The 13,837-nt window shown below is 39.3% G+C and overlaps 1 protein-coding gene across 1 annotated transcript; it reads left to right on the forward strand.

Annotated features, from left to right (window-relative positions):
- tpra1 (transmembrane protein, adipocyte asscociated 1) lies at positions 1-13,172 on the forward strand. The gene is made up of 11 exons (XM_047348743.1): positions 1-199; positions 3,689-3,872; positions 3,947-4,079; positions 4,992-5,078; positions 7,471-7,543; positions 7,705-7,784; positions 7,863-7,973; positions 8,082-8,142; positions 9,516-9,618; positions 9,922-10,002; positions 11,346-13,172. The coding sequence occupies exons 2-11, from the start codon at positions 3,700-3,702 to the stop codon at positions 11,614-11,616; spliced, it is 1,173 nt and encodes a 390-aa protein (XP_047204699.1). The 5' UTR covers positions 1-199; positions 3,689-3,699; the 3' UTR covers positions 11,617-13,172.
- The last annotated feature ends 665 nt before the right edge of the window (positions 13,173-13,837 follow it).

Here is a 13,837-nt window from a genome sequence, read left to right on the forward strand (position 1 = left end):
CACCATCAGCTTGTCAGGTGACCACACGGGAAATTTTGTCAAGGAAAGTGACTGTCCTGGAGACATAGCTATGTCTCGGATAAGTGATCGATGTCTTATATGTTTACAGCGGACACAACTTTGAGTCTATGCTAGAGTCAGTTCTCCGACGACGACGTTTTGGAGACATTACGCGCTTTAAATCGAGTCTTCTGAAGCGGTAAGATGCGACTGTTTACAATTTGGAGCGCTTGTTATGTGTCAGCGTATGAAAACACTGGCTGTAGTTTACGTTTGGTTCCATGCCGACCCTGGGCATGAGCGGTGTTTGCTAATGCTGAGTAAAAGGTGAAAACTACCAACACAATTCTCATCTTCGACGTGTTTATCTTCAACAAAGCTCGGTGGCAAGGAAGACCATTTATTTCTGAAACAGCCGATTCCGGCAGCTAGCATCAAGCTACATTAGCAGCTTTAGCTGACGTCTGAAATCCCCTTTTTAACAGAAACCATCGTGGTAATCCACACACAGGACTCTGACACAGACTGTGTAATAATTAGCAACTCATTTTCAACTTTAGACAAATCTAACCATGACTGTTTTCCTTTCTAGCCCAACCCAATCCCTTTTAGTGTTGTTTTAACTTCAGGTATGTATACTATAGTAACCCGAGTCACTCCCCGCTGTTGCGTGGGTGTTAGTAACTGTTAACAGGATTTCTGTAGTACAACAGTTTGCTACTTTAAATGTAACAGTGCTCGTGGACGGCTCGAAGACCAGTTACATAATGTATAACGCTATTATACAGACTAGGACATATTTTTGGCACCCCCTGGTGAAGATAAATAAATTCACGTTTTGTTTCAGTAGCATAAGCCAATTCTAAAAATGTGCCTTTAAATTTAATTTATATATTCACTTTAGAAATTTGTTTTTTCCATGTTAGGAAATAATTATCGGAACCCCTAAAAGTCCTATTAAAATAAATGCAACAACATGAATCCAAATTTCTTGGAACTAGTTGTTAATCCATGACTCGCTTTCCTGTGGTATAAATATGACATGACACAGGGACACTTTCTAGGGAATAGGCTGCTTGAGGATTCCTTTATCCTGACGTTATGTACAGTTTACTGGAGGTGTGTTGGCAGGATGCCAGGGAAGTTAAAATATGGTACCAGAACCATCTGCTTTGGAGAGACTAATGAAATCTTGGAAATTTAACTGTAAATGGGCCCCAGTGAATGATGCGAGGACCAATAATGCATGTCTGATTGTCTGATACTTGTCATTGATCAAGAGTTTCACATCATACTCTTACAGGTAGCAAGCTGGGAGATTAGAGTTACTGTTCTTTTGCAAAAACAATTTATACTGTAGACAGCATAACAGTAACACAGGCTGCACTGTCAAATTATAGTGAGGACAAGGCCAAGAAGTCTTGGTTGCTTCTCAGTGAAAACAAAAGTGTGAGACACCACAGGAAACTGCAACAAAGGATTAATCAATAGTTAAGGGCCTCATGTCTGTTGTTAGTTATTGTGGAGGATCTGTAAAGGCAGGAGCTGGTTTTTCCTCCAAAGCTTCTGGGAACCTTGTTGGAGTGGTTACGTGCATAAACTCTTGGAAATACCAGGAGATCTGAAATGGGAAAATCTGGACTCTACCTATAAACTGAAACCGGGTCATCATTAATCAGCAGGATTACGATCTAAAACCTATGTCCAAATCATCACAGAAAGGATTCACCTTCCATGGCTGTCCCAAGTTCCTAGGGCTAAATCCTAAAAAACCTGTGGGCTGAGCTGAAGATAGAGCGTAAGAGAGTACCTGGGACTCTGCATAATATAGAGAGATTATACAAAGAGGGGACAAAGTGCTGCCCTGTTGCTAAAAGTGGTTTTTGCTATGCTTTAGCAGTAGGTTCGCTGAAAATTGTACCAATAGCATGTTAAAAACAATTGTATTAACATGGACGTTTTACCACACTCAATAAATGTCCACAAGTTAAAGGTTATATTTTTCAAAAGTTTTCCGTGTGAACATGTGCTACTGCAATAAAAGATTAATTTGTTTCAAGCCTTTTTACCCATAATTACCAGGGATGCCAAAAAACTATGGAACGCCAAAGTATTCAAAAGTTATTGATGTAGATACTTATTTCATAATGTTTCATTTATTTATATAATTTTGAACACTTTGGCGTTCCATAAAAAAACTTGTCTGCGTAGTTACAGGGGGTGGACAATGAAACTGAAACACCTGTCATTTTAGTGTGGGACGTTTCATGACTAAATTGGACCAGCCTGGTAGCCAGTCTTCATTGATTGCACATTGCACCAGTAAGAGCAGAGTGTGAAGGTTCAATTAGCAGGGTAAGAGCACAGTTTTGCTCAAAATATTGAAATGCACACAACATTATGAGTGACATACCAGAGTTCAAAAGAGGACAAATTGTTGGTGCACGTCTTGCTGGCGCATCTGTGACCAAGACAGCAAGTCTTTCTGATGTATTAAGAGCCACGGTATCCAGGGTAATGTCAGCATACCACCAAGAAGGACGAACCACATCCAACAGGATTAACTGTGGACGCAAGAGGAAGCTGTCTGAAAGGGATGTTCGGGTGCTAACCCGGATTGTATCCAAAAAACATAAACCACGGCTGCCCAAATCATGGCAGAATTAAATGTGCACCTCAACTCTCCTGTTTCCACCAGAACTGTCCGTCGGGAGCTCCACAGGGTCAATATACACGGCCGGGCTGCTATAGCCAAACCTTTGGTCACTCATGCCAATGCCAAACGTCGGTTTCAATGGTGCAAGGAGCGCAAATCTTGGTCTGTGGACAATGTGAAACATGTATTGTTCTCTGATGAGTCCACCTTTACTGTTTTCCCCACATCCAGGAGAGTTACGGTGTGGAGAAGCCCCAAAGAAGCGTACCATCCAGACTGTTACATGCCCAGAGTGAAGCATGGGGGTGGATCAGTGATGGTCTGGGCTGCCATATCATGGCATTCCCTTGGCCCAATACTTGTGCTAGATGGGCGCGTCACTGCCAAGGACTACCGAGCCATTCTTGAGGACCATGTGCATCCAATGGTTCAAACATTGTATCCTGAAGGCGGTGCTGTGTATCAGGATGACAATGCACCAATACACACAGCAAGACTGGTGAAAGATTGGTTTGATGAACATGAAAGTGAAGTTGAACATCTCCCATGGCCTGCACCGTCACCAGATCTAAATAATATTGAGCCACTTTGGGGTGTTTTGGAGGAGCGAGTCAGGAAACGTTTTCCTCCACCAGTATCACGTAGTGACCTGGCCACTATCCTGCAAGAAGAATGACTTAAAATCCCTCTGACCACTGTGCAGTGTATATATACTGTGTATATTTCATTCCCAAGACGAATTGACGCTGTATTGGCCGCAAAAGGAGGCCCTACACCATACTAATAAATTATTGTGGTCTAAAACCAGGTGTTTCAGTTTCATTGTCCAACCCCTGTAGTTGCTCTCACAGTTGTACCTGAAGAAGTCTCAGATATTTGGAAAAGTGCTTAGGTTGATATGAGCTTGATCTGACTGACAGTCTCATGTTGAGAAAACAAAAGATTAAAAGCATCTCTTTACAAAGTCCACGTCTCATCGTGCAGCTGGACAGGAGCTTCACCTGCCATACTCACCTGTTTTTTTCTCCTTAGGAACTGACACCATGCTAGCCACCGTGACTGCTGTGGTTACCTTGGCTCAGTACAATGACACAGTGTCACCTACAACATTGGAGAACACATCTGGATTCCCAACTTTTCAGCCCGATGGTCAAACCAACATCACCAAGCTGCACAAATGTCTGCAAGTCTTGTATGAGGATATTGGAGACTCCAGGTAATATAGATGACAGTAGATTAAAAGCTCCTGATTGTGCAAGATGGTATCTGACCTTCACGTTTCCGCCTTAGGGTGCGCTTCTGGGATATCGTGCTGCTGGTGCCAAATGTGGCCTTCTTCGTGTTCCTGATGTGGAAGCTACCCTCGGCGAGGGCAAAGATCCGACTCACTTCCAGCCCCATTTTTGTCACCTTCTACTTGCTGGTACGTCAAAAACATTAATACTAAAATATGTTTAGTGAAATTGCTGTGATCTTAATGTCATGGATGGCATTGCTGTTAAAGATACACTGAATGGGTGGAGTGCTGGTGGTGTAGGTGTTGAGCGCGCGACCATATGTAGAGGCTATAGTCCTCGATGCGGCGGTTCTGGGTTTGAGTCCCGGACCCGGCGACCTTTGCCGAATATCTCCCCCTCTCTCTGCCCCTCTTTCCTGTCTGCCTACTGTTGAAAAATGAAAAATAAAGGCCTCAAGTGCAGACAAAATACCTTTAAAAGATGCACTGAGCAGGATTTTCCTGACTAAGACCAATTTCCAGTTTTCATTGAAGTCCGACCTGCTGATTCTAATTTTGACCAGTTCTGTTCCAGTTATTAAAAGTACTATAATGCATAAAAGAGAAAAAATATTATGCAGGATTGTTATTACAGGTAGTATCTTTAAAACAAACAAAAGGGAATAACAGGATATTCCTTGACCTTATGATGTATGATTTAGATTAAACTCATAAAAGCGGAACAAAGTACATGCTCGCACTTAATGTATGTAATGTTTTTGTTGTCTGTCTGTCTTGTCCATTGTGACATGTCATGTAGCTGTAGAGCTGCCGGTTGATTCGTTCACTTTCTCTTTTGTCTGATAGGCCTAACCCATAAAAAGTGCCCTTTTCAACCAGAGGGCCGATATGTAAAACAGACATTTGCAATTATGTAATCTGTTCTTTGTTCTTGGTCTGCCCGTCCTTTAACAACCAGTGCCATGCTAAGCAGAATATCCCAGCTATGGTAAAACAATAAGAAGAAGCATGAATGTGTTATCAGCTACACTTTGGCCTACGTGTGCTCCTGGAAATGGACTGTGTGCGTTGTCTAATCTTGTGTTTTGTGTTTCTTAGGTCTTTGTTGTCGCAGCAGTTGGAATCATTCGCGCTATTGTTTCCATGACTGTCAGCGCATCCAGTGCAGCCACCATTGTGGACAAAGTAAGAAAAAAAAAAGAAAAAGCAGATTAGAAGTGTGATTTTGGTTGTGAGCACCACGAAGAATCCCAACCAGCTTTCCTGTGAACAAACCATTTCATAACATTATACTTACTCATAGGGTATCAGTTTATTTCTCTTAGTAGTTAAGTATTTTGATGGGTTCTGTAGATAAATAATCAGGATAAATCTCCCAATTTGATTTAGATATACAATATTTTAATTTTATATTTCATCTTTCGTCAATCATTATGATTCTGCTCCTCATTTGGGCTAGTTGACCCCTGGTAAAAATGATACATTATGACTTATTACACTAAGGTAAATCTAAGTGACCCCTGGATTATGTATATTATGTAATGAAGTGAAATAATCCCAGTTCATTACAGTAAAACACAAGTAGATTATCGAAAATTGCTCTATATTGTTGGCTGTCAAAGCGGGTTCAAAACTTCTTGCCTATAGGCAACACATGTTTGGTTAAAGTATGGTGTTTAATTGTTTGTTCCATTCATAATCAGGTGTCGAAATGACCAAGTTCCACATGGGACACATAAGTAGGACTTGTGGTCTCAGGAATGCAGAATTTCTAGTAGGAAAGTCTGAGGTTTCTTACCAAACCCAACCTCCAAATCTAATAGGGCTGCTGTGTGTTTAAAACCTAGCAATAGCTACTCTAATAAACTATTCACACTTCTGATGGATTGAGCAGATGGTAGAAAAGCACGCATATAACACCCCTAAGGCGAACTGGTGCATTTTGGTAAGAAATGTCCTGTGGAACATGGCTCCGTTTTGGAGAAAAAAGGAAAACTGTAAAAGTATGAAATGACCAGCCCTTCCAAAAATCAATCCCATCTAATATCACTGGCAGGTTAATAACTTCGTTGAAGCCTGTTTTTACCTTAGTATTTGTTTTTAAATGAAGCTACATTAATAAGCAGAATGTAAGCTATGCATTAGACTCCCCACAGGACCAAACCTAGGTCCCATTTGAATAGCATTTCACACAATGTAAAATATATTATAGAGTAAAAATTTCGAAGTAAATTTTTTTTTTATTTGTTTATTTGCCCTTTGTTGTGTTTGAAATGTGTGCTTCTTACTCAAATATTAAAACATTTAAGCATATTAGGTTAAGTGTTTTTTTTTTTTTAATGAAATTCTTATTTTAATTTTCTGATTTTGTAATTTTTTAAACCTGTTCAGAGCCCTCCTTGCCATAAAAAACTTGTGCTTGCTTCAAACAGGTGTGAATAACATTTCTTTGTCAGCTTCCGGTTTGTTTGAGTCTGAAATTCACAAAAGAAAATTCAGTTTTTTTTTTTTTATTCAGAGTTTTTGGGTTTCAATACAACAATACAAGACAATAGGGATGGATACCTTTCACATTTGAACCGATACGGTACCGATACCCTGTACCTGGGAATCGATACCGGAACACAGTGGTACCAGTTTTCAGTATTTTAGTGTGTGTTTATGTGGTAATAAATGTTAATTGGTTTAATAATCTCAAAATGTTTCAGTTTAACATATTTATTTGTCAATATATAAACTTTAATGAATGTATCAAAACAACATCCAGCTGTTTATATTGTTACATCTCGGTTGTTTCAAACATTTCTTCTCCCATGTTGCTGGCTGCAGACGACGAGTCGCTAACAGATGTGGGCGTGCTAATGGTGCCAATTGCAGGAGTTGTAGCCGTAGATCTGAGGGTGATGAAAACTGTGCACTCTTCAAATCTGGTGCTTAACCAGGTGCTTCCTCAGATTAGAAGTATTCCCCCTGCTGTCCTTGCACATCGCATCGCAAATATTGGAGGGAGCGTAATCTGCATCGCATTTTGAAAAGTGGAGCCATACTTTCCAGCGCTTTCTATCAGCCATGCCTGCTTTGCTGACGGTTCCAGCGGCTACTGACGCCATTACGTTCTTGCGCATGAAATGTTATGTTCATGTCCGGCATGGAAAATCGCCCCCTCTTCCACTCCCTCGGTGTCACAATGATGCGTTTAGGTACCAAAACATAGTACCATTTGATTTTATGTGAATCGGTACGCTGTAGTACCGACGGAATTGGGTTGGTACCTATAAAAGTACCGAATTCGGTACCCATCCATAATAGACGATGTGAATTAACAAGGAACAGAGATGTCTTCTCTTAATAACCCAGAGGAGATGGTTTGGATTTGGGCTCTGATGCAGATTACTTCTGATTTTAAGTGATGGACTGACTATTCCCATAACACACTTATGGCTGTATCCTTTGGGGCCTTTATGGTTCTTTGGACTGTGATCTGAGGGTATCCCTGTTTTGTTGGTAAAATAAACGGTGTTAGACGGCTAATCTGCTTTGCTGCCGTTGAATCTCACCATGTCTGTTGTTTCTTTAGGTGCTGTGGGAAATCACCCGCTTCTTCTTGCTTGCTATTGAGCTCAGTGTCATCATCCTGGGACTCGCCTTTGGTCAGTTTGCTTTGTTTCAGTTCTCTTTATCTGCATATTTGAAATAGCGTGGTGTAACTGCCTTTAGTTCACTTGAAAGAACCTTTGAAGAGCTTCACCGATGTTGGTTGGTTTCTCTTATTGTGCAGGTATGAGTATGACTAATGGGCTTTTGTTCTCAGGTCACCTGGAGAGCAAGTCCAGTATAAAACGTGTGTTGGCTATTACTGCTGTGTTGGCTCTGGCATACTCTATCACACAGGTAATTACAGATGATAGGATGTCAAATATCGTTAATAGTAAAAGTCATAAAAAGGAGTAACATAATGAGTTGTTGCAGGGAACACTAGAGATATTGTACCCAGACAGTCACCTCTCCGCCGAGGACTTTAACATCTATGGTCATGGAGGACGGCACTTCTGGTTAGCCAGTTCCTGCTTCTTCTTCTTGGTCAGTAAAATTTGCTCCTGCATCAACAGCAACATGATAAACAAAAATACCAAAAGGTTCGGCTGAAGCATGCCCCTTTCTGACTGATGTTGCTGTCTCTTGTTTTAGGTTTACTCTTTGATTGTCACCCTTCCTAAAACTCCAGTGAGGGAAAGGATATCGCTGCCATGTAAGTCTTGGATTTAAAAGCAGAAAAGAGCAGAGATTTCATTAGAGATATTAGAAATGTAAGTTGTGTACTAAACTGGGCAAATTGTTGCTATCAGGGCTCCTGTGCAGTGTGGAAATATATAGAAAATAAAGTATTTTTTCAGGTCTAGAGGAGTATGAAAAAAGAAAATAAACAGTATGGAAAAATATTTATATTTTAGATTTTATTCACTGTCCCATTGTTGTAATGTTTTATCCACCCGTTCATTTATTATTCTGTTTCTAAATTATATTTAGTAAGTTTCAAACTTGTGCTGTTGTTCACTCAATACCTCCATTAATTTATCTTTGTATTTATTTTCTTTTCTTTTTTTATATTTTCTTTTTTTTTCAATTAGCTGGCGACAGTTTATTTGTTCTGGGATTTGTGCTTTAGGCTGAGGAATCTAGGTGTTGTTTTACAAGGTGACAAAACTACAAACCCCACAATGCAAGGGAGCAATCAGCTCAAAACGAATTCATCCCCAGACAGTCAGCTTTCCCTGCAAACCTACAAAATATCACTGCTTCTGAACGTGGCTTATTTAGGGCTTAGGCAGGTAAAGTAAATCCTTATTGTTAGCTTATTGACGACCAGATCCTTGGTCACGGTAAGGTTATATTTAACAAAGCTTGGTTTGAAAACAGATATTTCAAATGTTGGCTAAAACCCATAATCACTGTTTGCTAAATACAGGAGGCGCTGAAGTTGGTTAACACAGTTGTAAAAACACTCAGGTCAGATACTGAAAAGGGTCATTTTGAGTTGGCAAAGTTGCATGTAAATTATCAAGTAAGTTCAATGCAAGTTATAAGAGAAGTAACCAAGCTAACTTAACTTTCATCATTTATGTAGGCCCTATATTTAAATTACAATGGTATTTTATGTATTTGAAGCCTAACAAATGTAGAAATACGTGCCACAAACTTATGGTGAAATTTAGTTTTTCTTGTAAAAGCCCAGCTAAAGTAAGAGCTGAGAAGTCTGGGGGACAGAAAATTTATCAGGTTCTGGGGCTTCTATCGCAAACCTACAAACTATGTCAACAGCATCTAAATGTAATAAGGAGACCATTTTAATGATGATGGTCTCCTTGAAACAAGATGAGTTATTTTTTCCAATATGTTTAATATATTAAAGGAAAAGTAACAGTATCAACATTTAAAGAAATTCCCATGTGCCAAAGAGGTTGTGTTCCTTTCAGTTTCCCTTCAGTTAGCTAGAATATAATTGAAATTTCTTAGGTAATAAATAAATAAAAAAATCCACACAGAGGGATTGTGGTTGGATGTACCCCCATACATGAGACTGCTTTGTTGTTCACGATGCCTTGTTTTCTTTCCTTTGTGCAGCTAAAAGGAGTTTCTACGTGTATGCAGCTATCCTGTCTCTGCTGAACTTCGTTCAGGGTTTGGGCAGCGCTCTGCTGTGTGCTGGGATCATAGAAGGACTTTGGTTAGTATTCTCTCCTTAGCTCATAGAGGAATATATCACTAATACATCACCGTTCTTGTGATTTAAATCTTAATTCAAGTAATAGTTATCTTGTTTTTTATTGTTTATTTTAAAACAAAATCATGATGCAACATGAGATAAATCTTCTAATGAATGATTTTCATTGGCTGCATTGCCACTGACAGATGACCCACTGTTTGCTTAACCAGTAAGAGCAAAATGTCTGCTGTGCTGTAGCTTATAACCTCATTATACTGTACAGGTTTTACTAAGACTGTTCCCTGTTTGTCTTCTCTGAACCAGCTGCGTGGATGTCACCACCTTCCTGTATTTTTCTGCCTTTGCGCCGCTCATTTACATCACATTCCTCAAGGGATTCTTTGGGTATGTAGTCATATGTAAATTACATGGAACCACGTAGAATCTCACTTGTTAATTCTCAAAACAGAAGATTGTAAAATGTACTTAAATCCTTTATCTTACAAGATGTTTACTATTGTTATTCATATTGGAGAAAAGGGGAGAAATTATCTCATGGCTGGACAGATTTCACCTTCATCTGCTCTAACTGGTGCAGAACAGGGTGAAAACATCATTCTTTGGTGTGAAAGCTGTAACTAAAAGAGGAAGACTCTGTGCTACCTATTTTCAGTATTAGTGAGACAGGTTTAGAGTGTGGTCAGACAAGACACAGAGATGTAAGAATTTTATTAAAAGAAAGCTGGGTTTTCTATGACATATAGAGCCATGTTGAGGTATGCCTGTGGTTCATTCAGGCTGCGAGAGAGAGACTTTCCACAGGTAATAAGAAAGCTGAACGGAGTATAGGAAGGGTGTCTGTTTTATCTTTGTGAGCTTTGAATCTCTGTCATAGAAAATGTTGAATTTAGCCAGTTTTTTGGAACTCTCAGATCTATACTCTCTACTGAATGCTAGCTGCACGAACCTTGCTAACCGGTAATATAACTCGTTAATTAGGGCTGAAACAATTAATCAGACGAATCGCGATTAATCGATTGTTGAAATACTCGTCAACTAATTTAGTAATCGAAATATCGGGAACTGGAGTATCCAGACTATAAAACAGGCCATTTGCTGAAAGAACAACCCACTCAGAGCAGTAATTAGGTCAAAATTGTATAAAAAATATAAACTTTGCATTTAAGATGCAAAACCTTCTTTGTCTGTAAATATGCTCTATCCAGAACTCCTCAAGTGGCATAGCTTTACCCTCACCTGGTTCAAATTGTATAAAAATTATCCTATTATGCACCTTTTGCGACCCAATTATTAATCGAAAAAAAAGTCAACAGATTAATTGATTAACAAACATAAGCGTTAGTTACAGCCCTATTGTTAATGCCCATTTAAAGTGTGAACTCCGTAACTATTTTGTCTTTGTGTTTTCTACACTGGTTGTGCTCTCACACAGCGGCGTGACGTCGCCTCTGCTCTGCTACTATAATTAAAGTCCTCCTAAAGAAGGAAGGCTAGAAAAAATATGTTGAATGTTGTTGGGATATCATCTTATAGCTGTCAAAGAGAAACCAGAATTGGCTAAAATCAATATCAGCAGGTTAGAGCTTTACAAACATGCCCATCCCTGATGTACAGCTAATTGTCACTTTGTTTATTTGACATATTGTTATATGTATTTGGTTGATTTTAAAACAGCCGTTCTTTTTTTCTGTGAGACAAAGCTTTTTTTTCTTAATCCTCTGTTGCAGTTCGGAACCGAAGATCCTGTTCTCCTACAAGTCACAGGTGGATGAGCCGGATGAAAGCGATGTCCACCTTCCTCCAACCATAGCCACGACCCTCGGCCGCAAGGAGCTCACCGACCAGGGCTTGTACTACTCCTCCACACAGATCGATGGCAACGGTCCTGGCAGCTCTCGCATGGTCGGAGCGTACTTGGATGACGTTGCATCGGGACCCTATGGGTCAAGCAGCATCAACAGTATTGAAGCTGACCGTTGGAGGCCTATCAATGTGTGAAAGGATACACGGCTGTGCAGATAAAGTACAGTGTGGATGAGAGGAGTTTGGCAGGATGGGGATCAGAAAAGTGTTGCTGAGCCACCAAAGAAGTATGATCTTGGTCTTTCTTTGATGCCCAGAATAAGTTAAACAAATGGACACTTAAACAGAGACTTTGGCTTATCTGTTTGCAGAGGACAGAGAACTTGCTTTGGTAACACTTGTTTTGCTGCTGTTGCTCCATGCTGAGGTTGCTGGCCCTGATGTTATCTATTGATTCAGCTCCACAGGCTCTTCAGTGTGACTGCTTATCAATTTGTTTCAGCACATTTTCTCTAACTCCAGAACTAAAAGTCCACTCCTCTGTCCTTATATATGCAGTTTGAGCCATGTTTTAGAATCCTAAATCAATCTAACATGATTTAATAACGCGACACTTGTACATTCTTGCCGAAAGGTTTGAGGACCAGCATTTAAAGGAGTTCATGTGCTGTCTTATTGTGTGTTAGATTTGGAACTGAGCTGGCTAATCAGTGTTTGTGATTTTTGAGCACAAGCATTTAATTGTGGTTTATCATCTAATACATTTGCTTTCCTAAGTAAAAATGATAAACCACATAGCAACTCCTAAACACAGGCATTAAAAGATCACAAAACATTTGAGACACAGTAACAATTCTGAAAGGAAGTTGTATTTCATTGAGATTCTATGTATACTTTGATTGTGTTCATACTTTATAATTTCTGCCTTTGCTTTGTATTTTTTATACAAGAAAAAACATTCCTGCCTCTGCAAAAACACCTGTTGCGTTCAGACTCAACACATCTGGTTCTGCTTGTTCACAGACCACCTTATGTGTTCTTTCATTCATTTTCTTTGCAGAATTTGTAATATTGCTTCTTTGAACAAGAGGCTGGTGCTGCAGTTTATTTGTTGTGTTAACACAGGACCTGTTGTTATGAGATCAGAAACAACACTGCTCAGTCTTAACGTATCTGTACGTCTCATAAAAGCCTTGTCAGATAATTAGACCTTTTGATTTTGCAATGAGCAAAGATAATGAAAATGCAGGGAATCCGGGCAATATCTGGGCAATTTTCTTTATTTTTTTTAAAGGAAAGTTACAGTTTAGTTTGGGTGTTATTCTTTCATTTCCCAATTTAATTAAAAGGAAATCTTCTACCTTTATGTGTGTATTTGAATCACATCACATGCCTACCAGCTGTGGAGCATAATTCAGGCTTTTCTCCAAAACCTTAGTGTTTCCTATGGGTGACTTGCTTATTTGACCCTCCAGTTTTGTCGGGTCACATTGATTTGTATCCAGAAAGTATTGAGTTATTTAAAAAAAACTATATAAAGTGACAACAATGCAGACTTTGAAGTACTTAATGCTGCTGAAAGATGTTGAGCAGTTTGGGAGAAAAGAAGGGCGTTTCCTGACAAAAAATTGTGCATTATGGAAAAAAACATCTTTAATACACCAAATCTTTCATAGTGAGGTTTTGCAGGTGGTGCTTTAATTACAGTGTGTTGGGTATTCCATGTGCTGCAAAATAAACTGGACTCTTTACTCTTTTGTGTTCATTTTTGCATTCAAGTTTTCTAAAGAATGAAAACTCCAGAGCACTTCTCCATGCTGTAATTTGGCAATTACACTTCTACACACATTTTACAAATGTACACTGTTAATAAAAAACACAGAGCAGTGAAGTATGGATTTCTACGCAAGGATTTAACAAAATGCAATTAAAATCTGTAAATTCTGCTTTATGTATCTTTGGTCTGATGACATCACAAGAGGCGCAATGGTGATCAGCTGGCATTGGTCAACGTGCTGAACGAGCAAAATTTGACAGATTTTAGCCTGGATTCTGTTGAGTTTTACTATTCTGAGCCAGATATTGATTGATGACCTCACTGGCCATGTGGGATATTACCATCGAAGGCAGAACCGAAAGAAATGCTTGTGATAACAATGATCATCTACAGAGCTTCATCTGGTACAAATCTGTTTATATTCCTGTAAGTTTTCCATGTTTCGGGTTATTTTTCATTCGTATTTGCCACTGCTAAAGTGAGTAAATACTCTGCTAGTAAACAGTTATGTGCAATGCATTCAGTAAAAGTCTATTCACTTTCCAATTGTTTTTGGCAATAGTGGGTGTTGCAGCAGTTTCTGTGGGAAAGAAAAATGTTTAGACTTGAAAATTGATTTAATAGAATACATTAATCAGA

This window comes from Girardinichthys multiradiatus, chromosome 20 (assembly GCF_021462225.1).
Source record: "Girardinichthys multiradiatus isolate DD_20200921_A chromosome 20, DD_fGirMul_XY1, whole genome shotgun sequence".
NCBI lineage: Eukaryota > Metazoa > Chordata > Actinopteri > Cyprinodontiformes > Goodeidae > Girardinichthys > Girardinichthys multiradiatus.

Coding starts and splice junctions, on each gene's coding strand:
- tpra1 (XM_047348743.1), top strand. CDS start 3,700: ATGCTAGCCACCGTGACTGCTGTGGTTACCTTGGCTCAGTACAATGAC. Junction 5,079..7,470: donor CAGCCACCATTGTGGACAAA/GTAAGAAAAAAA, acceptor TTGTTTCTTTAG/GTGCTGTGGGAAATCACCCG. Junction 9,619..9,921: donor GGGATCATAGAAGGACTTTG/GTTAGTATTCTC, acceptor TCTCTGAACCAG/CTGCGTGGATGTCACCACCT.